The sequence below is a fragment of the Sminthopsis crassicaudata genome, chromosome 1 (genome assembly GCF_048593235.1).
Source record: "Sminthopsis crassicaudata isolate SCR6 chromosome 1, ASM4859323v1, whole genome shotgun sequence".
Lineage (NCBI taxonomy): Eukaryota > Metazoa > Chordata > Mammalia > Dasyuromorphia > Dasyuridae > Sminthopsis > Sminthopsis crassicaudata.
This window is the reverse complement of record NC_133617.1, coordinates 7,188,359-7,199,123: the sequence shown is the minus strand read 5'-3', so window position 1 is coordinate 7,199,123 and position 10,765 is coordinate 7,188,359. Positions and strand designations below refer to the sequence as shown.

The window sequence follows — 10,765 nt, the reverse complement described above, 5'->3', positions numbered from 1 at the left end:
GAAATGTCCAAAGAATTATGTCCTTGGGTCCATAAAGAACTGGCAAACCTAACTGCTAAACTACTGTCAACAATGTTAGAAAGATCCCCCCAAATGGGAGAGGTACTACGAAACTGGAAAATATTACTGTGGCTTTGGGGAAAAAAAGGAAAAGAAAAGTTTCTTTTCAGGCAGCGAGATTGACTGAATCCTGGGCAAATTCTGAAGAATCTCAAAGAGCACTGGCAAGCATTTAGAATGGGACCTGGTAATTACAAAAGGGCTGCAGACTAAGACCAAGAACAGGTTATTTCTTTCTATGATGGGATTGCTAACCCAGCAGGTGCCAGGAACACTATGGCCTTTGCATAATTAGCTTTTAGCAAAGGTCAGTTTGCCATATTACCAAAAATCCTTTTCTGAGCAATGACTGTGCCGCGCTCTAGATACATGGAGAAGATGGAGATGTAGATTGGACAACAACTCAATCAAATTTAGAACAAGCCAGATGGCTAGATTCCAAAGGTGACTGCTGAAATGGCAAGAGATATCCAGTAAAGTATTTCAGGAATGTGTGACCCTAAGCTGTTGAACATTTTATTATAATAAAGCTGCAAATGGCATGCTCAATAAATTTGCAAATGATGGAAGGCTAGGATAGCCAACACAACAAATGATAGAAAGAGAATCCAAATGGATCCTGATAGGTTCAAAATTAGACTAAATCCATTAAGATGAGATTCTGCAGTGATAATTGTAAAGCCTTGTACTTGAGCAAAAAAAAAAAAAATCAACTTTATAAGTATAAGGGAAAGAATGGATAGAGAGCAGTTGTTCTGGAAGACTTGGGAGTTTTAATTAAAAGTTCAGTGAGTTGACAGTGTGATGTAGCAATCCAAAAAGCTAATATGAACTTGGGCTGCAATGAGGCAGTTGGAGTACTGGGCTCCTGGAATCAGGAAGATCTCAGTTCAAATCCAGATTTCAAATCAAATACTTCCTAGTTGCATGACCCTGGGAAAGTCATTTGATCTCTGCCTAAACAAAAGAATCCATTAGAGAAGGAAGTTCCTTTGCCAAGAAAGTCTATTAGACAGCTGTGGTCCATAGGGTCATGGTGGGACAACTGTATAAGGTAACTAGATGGCACAGTAACTACAGCTGTGGGCCCAGAGTCAGGAAGGCCTGAGTTCAAATCCAGTCTTAGTCACCTAACTTCCAGTATGCTTAAGCTTCCTCAACAGTAAAATGGGGATAATACTACTTATTACCCAGATTTGTTATGAGGACTACATGAGATAGTTGTAAAGTGTGTTCAGCACTGTGCCTGACAAAACAGTAGACACTTAATAAATGTTAATTTCCTTCCATTAAGAAAAGTGCGGTTCCCAGGAATAGGGAGAGGATGGTCTCCCTCTAACCTGCAGTCATCAGATCTTAAGAGAGAAGTATCGCACTCAGTTCCGGACATCACCGATTAGTTGGAGTGTCCGGAGGAAATCACCCAGGATGAGGACAGGTCTTTGCTGAGTCTGTGTCATCAGAAGACATTAAAAGAACTGGGTTGGATGCACCTGGAGAAGTCTCAGAATGTGAAAAGCTGTCATTGTAGAAGAAGGATTCAATTACTTTTGTTTGGGTTCAGAAAACAGAACCAGGTGCAATGGACGGGTGCTGCAAAGAGGAAAATTTGAGACTGAGGTCGCAAGACTTGTAATCCCGAAGTTGTTCTGGTACACCCCTGTGGCAGGTTTTCAAGCAGAGGCCAGATGGCTACTTATCCTGCATATTGGAAGTAGGACTCTGTGAATGGGATGGGTTCTACAGCTGCTGACGTCTCTCATGGTTCTCACTATGTGTGAACTGACAAAGTTCCCAATAATTCACCTTTTTCCCATGTTCCCTTTTCTGAAAAGTGGGATTACAACATCTGACTAATGTTGAAGATTAAAAACTTTGTTTGCACTTAATTAAACACAAAGAGGGCTGTGTCATGGTCTAAAATCCTCAGCTACGTTCCTATCTCTGATGGTGAGTCAGATGTGTTAGCAGTCAAAAGGCCTTCCGACATCCATTACTTTATTAGGTAAAGGGCAAGTTTTGGTGTAAACTTTCTGCTAGAAAGGTATATATTCTCACAGAAGACATGAACTCATTTATTACATTCATAAGGTTTTCTCTAAAAATGAATATATGTGTACACTAAGCTCTCATCCCAGGCAGAAATGTATTCCCACAGTTATTAGCAGAGTTTCTTCCTAGTATTCATTCTCTGATGTTGAGTAAGGTCTGAGCACATGCAATATATTCACATATTTTCTTTCCAGCATGAAATCTGTAATGTTGAAAAAGGTGCATTCTGACAAACTTCCCACATGTGTTACATTCATATGATTTCTCTTCAACATGGACTATCTGATGGAGAATTAAGGTTTTGGCTGAAAGCCTTGTCACATTCACTTCATTGACAGGTTTTCCTCCAGGTATGAGCTCTTGTAAAAGACATTCCCACATTCAATACACTTCATAGGGTTTTTCTCCGGTATGCATTCTCTGATGTCTAAGAAGGTGTGCACTCTGACGGAAAAGCTTGCCGCATCTATTACACTGATAGGGTTTCTCTCCAGTGTGAATTCTCTGATGGAGTGTAAGGTCTCTACTCCGGCTGAAGGCCTTCTCACATTCATTACATTCATAAGGCTTCTCTCCACTATGAATTCTCTGATGTTGAGTGAGGGCTGAACTCTGGCGAAAAGTCTTCCCACATGCACTGCAAGCATATGGTTTCTCTCCAGTGTGAATTCTCTGGTGCAGAGCAAGGTCTCCGCTGTGGTTGAAAGCCTTCTCACATTCATTACAGTAGTAAGGTTTCTCTCCTGTATGAATTCTCTGATGCTGAACAAGGTTTGACCAGTCACTGAAGACCTTCCCACATCCACTGCATTCATATGGCTTCTCCCCAGTATGAATTCTCTGGTGGAGAGTAAGTGTATTGCTTTGGGTAAAAGCCTTTCCACATTCTTTACATTCATATGGTTTTTCTCCAGTATGAATTCTCTGATGCAGTATAAGATGTGAACCCCGGCGGAAGAACTTGCCACACTCATTACACTCATAAGGTTTCTCTCCAGTGTGAATTCTCTGATGTACAATAAGATGTGCCTTCTGTCGGAAGCACTTCCCACACTCCTTACATTCATATGGTTTCTCTCCAGTGTGAATTCTCTGGTGCAGAGTAAGGTCTCCACTGTGGCTGAAGGCCTTCTCACATTTGTTACAGTAATAAGGTTTCTCTCCAGTATGAACTCTCTGATGCTGAATAAGGTTTGACCAGTCACTGAAGACCTTCCCACATTCATTACATTCGTATGGTTTCTCTCCAGTGTGAATTCTCTGGTGGAGAGTAAGTGTATTGCTTTGGGTAAAAGCCTTGCCACACTCTTTACATTCGTATGGTTTTTCTCCAGTGTGAATTCTCTGATGCAGAATAAGATGGGTACCCCGGCGGAAGAACTTGCCACACTCATTACACTCATAAGGTTTCTCTCCAGTGTGACTTCTCTGATGTACAGTAAGATGTGCCTTTTGTCGGAAGAACTTCCCACATTCTTTACATTCATATGGTTTCTCTCCAGTGTGAATTCTCTGATGAAGAGTAAGGTTTCTACTCTGACTGAATGCCTTCCCACACTCCTTACATTCGTATGGTGGCTCTATTTGAATTCTCTGGTGGACATTAAAATTTCTGGATGAACTCAGCATGTTCCTTTGCCTATATGATCCCTGTGCAGTATGAATTTTTTGGTGTTGTATAAGCTGTGAAGTCAGGTGAAAGGCTTTGTCACATTCATTATATTCTTGAGGTTTCTCTTTAGAATGTAATCTTTTTTCATTAAATTCTGAATTATAATTAAAGCAATCTCCAAATTCATGATAATTAGAAAATACCTCCTTTGAACAAGTTCTATTATATTTTGGAAGATCTGAAATCAAGGTAAAGTGTCTTTGATTTGTGTCACATTCATGGTCACTTTTCACACTTACAACTGGTTGTGGAAAAAGGCTTGGTGCTGGACTGGGGCTTCCACTACATTTATTGTATTCAGAGAGTTGTACTCTATGGGGAAGTTTCTCCTGGATGAATGCTGTGACTTGAAAAGGATTCTCCTCATTACTCTGCTGCCTTTCTGAGCCGGCATCAAAACTGCAGAATTCTCTTAACTCAAAGGCACAATCACCAACATTCACTAGCATTTCCTCAGACAATTTTTCCATAGAAAGGCCAAACTTTAAAGCCGATTCCTTGACTTCAGGCTTAGCTTCCGAATCTGAAAGAAATAAAAGTTGTATAGATCTCTTTTGTTCTTGTTGCTATTTTATCAAAATTTTAAAGTTTGATGAATTTGAAAAACATCAATATGAAGATTTCCATATATCAGAAAGTTCCCAATCCAGAAAAAGATTTCATATGAAATTGGAAATTTATTATTATGTACAGCTTGTTCATTTAAAGTCCATCTGAAATTTACATGGTAGTATTTATTAACACTTCCCTGTGTCCCCTTCTGAATGTTCTGCTTTTTGTGTTTTATTCATGTTTTAATTGATGCTCATTTCTTTCTGGCATTACTATGTGTCCACCCCCATATCCCTACAAGAAAGTAAGCCCATGTGTAATATATTACGTAAACTAAATCCACACACTTCCCAAATCTGAAAATGTTAGGTCTCATAAATAAATCTAGTCCCTTCTCTGCCAAGAAGTAAGAAACACAATTTATCAAAAATCTTCACAAATTACAAATGTGTCTCCTTTCCCTTTCCAATGAATTCTTTGAAGAAGATAGGACCAAAAATGTGAAATACAACATATAATGTAATACTTTTTTTTTTTTGATACGTTGGTTAGTATTACAGAATCTTCTCCTTCCTCTTTTGTTATAAATTATAAATAAAATTTTTTAATTTATTAACATATAAACATATTATATATAATAATTTACTAAAATAAAATAAATATTAAGGTCTCATAGGCTATTTAGTCCAAGTTCTCCAGATACCAAATGAATCCCCATTATAATATACCTGATAAATATCAAATTATAACTGATCAATGCACTACTTGGAATACCCAAGTCTTTCAAAGACTTAACAATTTTCCTTTACAATACTGTACTCACCTTATCAATAGACAACCTAGGTCTGCTTCTTTTACTCTTTATAATTTAATAAAAGTTTTCTGAAATTTTTATGAAGTCATCATTTCCAATTTATGGATACTTTGTTTCCAATGCCTAGTTACAACAAAAGGTGTTACTTTATTTTTTTTCCCTACAAATGGGTCCTTTTGTCACTGATCTCTTTGGTGTCATGTGTCTAAATAGTGTTATAACTGAGAGAAAGGGCCTTACTGCAATGGTCTCTGTCTCCATCAATAATGACTACCACACTTTAAACAGAAAAAAAAAAAAAAAACCCTCACATATAGTACAATCTCGTATTATGGTAGTCCTTATGAGGGAACTGCCTCACCAAGATTAAGAAACTATAGAAATTGAAACTATTAACACTATAGTTGAGTTCACATGATAAAATTACAACAAAGTTATTGGGTTAGAAGGGTAGTTAATCTATACAAATGAGGAAATTGAAGGAATTGCAATGATTTCAACACTTCTTCCAGAAACCTGGTTCACTCAATCCCCACAATTAATACTTGCTGTCTTAATTCCCTCAATTTCCTTAAATATAATGGAGAGTAGCCACAATAAAGAAAGGAGAAGAGAAGAATCCATCACGTCAGGTGTCTGTACATAAAACCCTATGTCTGGGCAACAAAAAGAAGTTGCCTAATAGGCAACTGTGCCCAGACCCTTCTCTGCCACTATTCTGACTTGCTTTTTCAGGGAGAGCCATGAGGAGGGAGAGAATTTGGAACTCTGAACTTTTAAAAATAAATGTTAGATATTGTTTTTATGTGCAACTGGAAAAAATGAAATATTGTTTTAAAAAATAAAACAAAAAAATTTTAAAAGACCCTGATGTTGGGAAAGATTGAAGGTAAAAGAAAGGACAGCAGAGGATGAGATGGACAGATAGTTTCATGGAAACAATGCGCATGAGCTTAGACAGACTTAGGTAAATAGTGGAAGGCAGAAGGAACTGGTATACTATGGTCCCTGAAGTCATCAACAGTTGGACAAAATCGAACAACTGGGGCAAGAAGTCGCAATTGGATAAAAAACAAAAAAACAAAAAACCTGGGAAGAACTGGGAAGCAGACTGACAAAAAATGAGCTAGAGAAACACATCATTAACATGTACCAAGACAAGTGCCAAATGGCTACATGATTTAAATAGAGTGACAGTATAAAGAAGCATCCAAAAATTAAGGGTCATGTATGTGGGTAAGAGAAGAGTTCATGACCCAACAGGACATAGAGGAGGAAAAATGGAAACTTTTGAATACTTTAAATTAAAAAAGTTTATGTAGAACAGGATTAATAGGGAAATGTTTAAAATTATTGTACATGTATAACCTTTATCAGATTGCTTGCTGTCTTGGGGAAGGGAAAGTAAGGGAGGGTGAAAGAAAAGAAAATTTGAAACTTAAAATCTTATAAAAATTAAAGTTTAAAGTTAAATTTACACATAATTGGAAAAATAAAATACTATTGAATAAAAAATTGTATATAAACAAAATCAGTTCAGCTAGAATTAGAAAAGGGGAAGAAAATTGATGGGGGAAAAATCTTTGCAGCAAGATCCTCTGATAAAAGTCTAATTTCTAAGATATAAAGGGAACTGAGTCAAATATAAAAGAACAAGAGCCATTCCTCAGTTCATAAATGGCCAAATGGATAGGAATAGGTAGGTTTCAAAGGAATAACCATATGAAAAACACATCCTTACAAATGCAAATGAAATCATTTCTGAGGCTCTGCAGCCCAAGGATCAGATCGGCGAAGTTGACCACAAAAGTAAAAGGACAGATGCTCAAGGGCAGTGAGAAAGCAGGTATGTTAATGCACTATGTGTAGAAATGTGAATTGATCCAATCATTCCGAAAAGCAAATTGTAACCAGACCCCGAAAGGTATTAAACTGCATTGATCCAGCAGAACCACTACTAGGTCTGTAATTCAAAGAGATCAAAGAAAAAGGAAAAGGACTCTTGTAATGCTCTGTTGTCTCCAGAAACTGCCATCGCTCTCTGGGAGGAGATCCGCTGTCTCAACTGCTGCCAGCTCTGACCTAGAGCAGACTTCTCCACCTCTCAAGGGCCGCCCTCTTTTATCCTCCCAGAGAATGGGCGTGGGATAACACAAGGGCTTGTGGGAAGATTACTTCTACCAATGAACTTGCTCCCTTTAACCATTAAGCTCCTCCCCAGAAGTTCGCAGGGGTAAAACTCCCCTTATAGGCCGGAACTTGAGAATTGTCAAGTGCGGACTTAGCACTTCTTAAGAAGCTAATATCTCATTATCTGGCACTTAGTGAGAACCTAACACTCCTGGGTATAAAACTGGGAACCAAGAGGGTGCCCATCACTGGGGAATGGCTGTGAGGAAGTAATACTGCCATTTATACAGCAATACGATATGGTAAAGACAAGAAACTCTGAAAGACTTGGGAAATGAGATTAATGCAATAACCAGCCACAATTCCAGGGGACTCATGGGAATAACTCAGTGAAGGCAGATCTGGGGCTCAATGGACAGAGACCTGGAGGCAGGGGGGCCTGAGCTCAAATTCTCCTTCAGACCCTTATTTCCTGTGTGACCCTGCCTGAGTTTCCTCACCCGTAAACTAGAGCAAGTCACCCGGAGCACAGACATCAGGGCGGATGGGACCCCAACGAGGTCAGGACTGAGAAGAAACGGCCGCCAAGCAGCTCAGGGGGGCTCCCACTCACCTGGACCGCAGCTGCTCGGGACCCCTCCCCACGGCGTCCAGGGCGCTTCCCCTCGCTCCAACTGCTCAATCACACGGGGTTTGGAAACTGCGAGTCCTGCCCAGGGGAAATGGGAAAGGTTGGGGCCAGAGAAGCCCCCAGCCTCCCGCTCCTAGGCCCCCCCTCCAGGACAGATGGGCCCCACCTGGGGGGTCTGCACCCGGCTCTTGGGCTGGCCTCGTTCCCCAGGCCTGGGCCCCCCTCAAAGCCTGGGAGCCATTCCTGGCTTCAGGGGCCCCTGTCCCCCCCTGGCACGGACTCAGGGGGAGCCCCTTACCCAGGCCCACCAGGTTCCGGTAGTTCTCCAGCATCACCTCCCGGTACAGCTCCTTCTGGGCGGGGCCCAGGTGCCCCCACTCCTCCCGGGAGAAGTCCACGGCCACGTCCCCGAAGGTCACCGGCCCCTGCAAGACCCAGGACCCGCGGCTGCTCAGGGAGGGGGATGGGCAGGTGGAAGACCCTGCCCACTGACCCCACTTTGGTTGGGGAGAACCTGCTTCTGACCCAGCGGGAGCCTCCCCTCTCACAGGCCTAAGGAGACAGGGGCGGGTGGGGGCTCAGCCTCCTAGGGGTCAGCTCTCGCTTCCGCCCCGGGGCCTGTGTCCTGCCTGGGACTCCCCCTCCCCACCGCGCCTGCCCCCTCTCCCAGCCTCGTGTACAGATGCGGGGCAGCCCCACCCCCAGAGTCTCCATCTTTAAAAGGGGATAACGCAGCCTGACCCCGGAGGGCCCACAGGGAGCCTGACCCGGAAGTACAGGCAGGAGTGTCGGGTCTCGGGAGGACGCTCCACGGGGACCCTGCCTGGCACAAGGGGCTGGGGGTCCCTGGCGCCCCCTAACGGTGACGTCCTAGAACTACCCCCGCCCAAAGGACTTCTGGTCTCCCGAGGCTCCCTTTGTGAGGATCGGGGCAGGGGAGCAGGGAGTCACGGGGAGGGCAGGGCCCAGCCGAGGCCCCGCCCAGGGCTCCTTCCCCCTCCCCACCAAGGGACCGCCCGGGTCCTTCCTGCCCGGACACAGGACTCCAAGGCTGTCCCCGGGCGCCGCTGAGGATCATGGGAGAGCCCGGACCGGGAGGCCCCTCACCCGCTGGGCGCCGGCCGCCAGGAACACGGGGGCCATCTCCTCCTCCCCGGGGCCTCTCTGCTGGGATGGGCAGCACCGGGACGTCCGGCTGGGGGAAACAGAAAGAGAGCGGGTCGGGCGGGCAGCGGATGTGGGGGGAGGGGAGGGGCACCACGGTGTGGGGGGAGGGGAAGGGCACCGGAAGGGGGGGGAGGGGAGGAGTACCAGGATGGGGGGGGAGGGGAGGGGCACCGGGATGTGGGGGAAGGGGAGGAGTACCAGGATGTGGGGGGAGAAGAGGGCGGGGGGCACCGGGATGTGGGGGGGGGGCACGGGGATGTGGGGGGGGGCACCGGAAGGGGGGGAAAGGAGAGGAGTACCAGGATGTGGGGGGGGGGCACCGGGATGTGGGGGAAGGGGAGGAGTACCAGGATGTGGGGGGAGAAGAGGGCGGGGGGCACCGGGATGTGGGGGGGGGGGCACGGGGATGTGGGGGGGGGCACCGGAAGGGGGGAGGGGAGGAGTACCAGGATGGGGGGGGGCACCGGGATGTGGGGGAAGGGGAGGAGTACCAGGATGTGGGGGGAGAAGAGGGCGGGGGGCACCGGGATGTGGGCTGGGGGGTTGGCAGGCCCCTCTGACCAGTGTCCGCGCAGTGTCGGGGCAGGAGAAGGGCCGCACGGCCAGGCTGGGAAGACCCGAAGCTGGACCAGGGTCCGGGGAGAGGAAGGGGCAGTGCCGGGGGTTGGGGTGGGTGGGGGGAATTGAGGCCCCGAGGGGATGGAAGGGCAGGGCGGCTGATCCGAGGCTCCAGGGATGGGCTCCAGGCCGGCTCCAGGGATGGGCTGCGATGCGCCCTCGAGTCCCGGGACAGAGCGGGAAGGAAGGTGCTGGGGAGCCAAGGAAGGCTCTGGAGCTAGTCAACACAGGGAGAAAGAGCGCGCATGCGCAAGAAGCAAGGAGGGGGGGATGGGGACGATCCGTACTGCGCATGCCCGTTCTTTCCGGCAGGTAAGTAGCCTTGCCCCGAGCAAAAACCTGACGTCAAAGCCCGCCCCGGCTAGGGTCCCACTCACCCAGGCCCTGGAGCGACGGTGGAGCGGAGCCTAGGTGGTAGTATTTGGTCCAGGCAGAAGTGACGTAGACCTCTGGGCCGGCGCTGGAGCCCCTCCCAAACGTGGGCCGCGCGGCCTTCTGGGAAATGTAGTTCTAATGGCGGGCCGCGTGTCCTTGCGTACAGTCGCAATCTGAGGAAGGGGCGGGGCGCCCTCTGGGCCAGGGTCTGCAGCCAAGAAGGGCGGGGCCTGCAGGCGAGGCCGGGTGACTGCTGTCTGGGCTCCTGGGCTGGGCCCTGCTCCGGAGGCCCAGCACCTGCAGCGTGGGGAAGAGCATCCCCGCATCTTGGAGAGAAGAGCTCTGGGCAGTGTTGCCCCGCCCCAGTCTGGGCTCCGTCCGGCGGCTGCCCCGCGTGATCCCGGGCTCTGTGGGAACGTCTCTAAGTGGAACCGCGGCAGGGACAGGAGTGGGTCCAGCTGGCAGTTACGGGCCGGGTCGGGAGGCTGATCCCTGCGAGCTCTTCGTGGCAGGGAGAAGAGCCGGAGCGCAGGGGACCGCTGGGCCAAGCTCTTCGCTCGTGGAAACGATAGAGTTCCGTGGAGGGAGCCACCCTCCACGGATGCACATTTAAGGAGCTTCCAGTCTTTTCTCTCCAATTCCAAATAATGCCGTTGGGAATCTTTGAAAGTGTTACCAAATATCGAGAAAAAAA

The 10,765-nt window shown here is 46.7% G+C and overlaps 1 protein-coding gene across 1 annotated transcript; it reads right to left on the bottom strand.

The window, feature by feature from the left end:
• Positions 1 to 810: 810 nt before the first annotated feature.
• LOC141551947 (uncharacterized) lies at positions 811 to 10,258 on the bottom strand. Its single transcript, XM_074284252.1, is given in 6 exon segments — positions 811 to 2,504; positions 2,506 to 4,307; positions 7,894 to 7,989; positions 8,210 to 8,336; positions 9,019 to 9,106; positions 10,074 to 10,258. Coding segments are annotated over 5 exon segments (2,130 nt in total). The 5' UTR covers positions 9,055 to 9,106; positions 10,074 to 10,258; the 3' UTR covers positions 811 to 2,435.
• Positions 10,259 to 10,765: the final 507 nt, after the last annotated feature.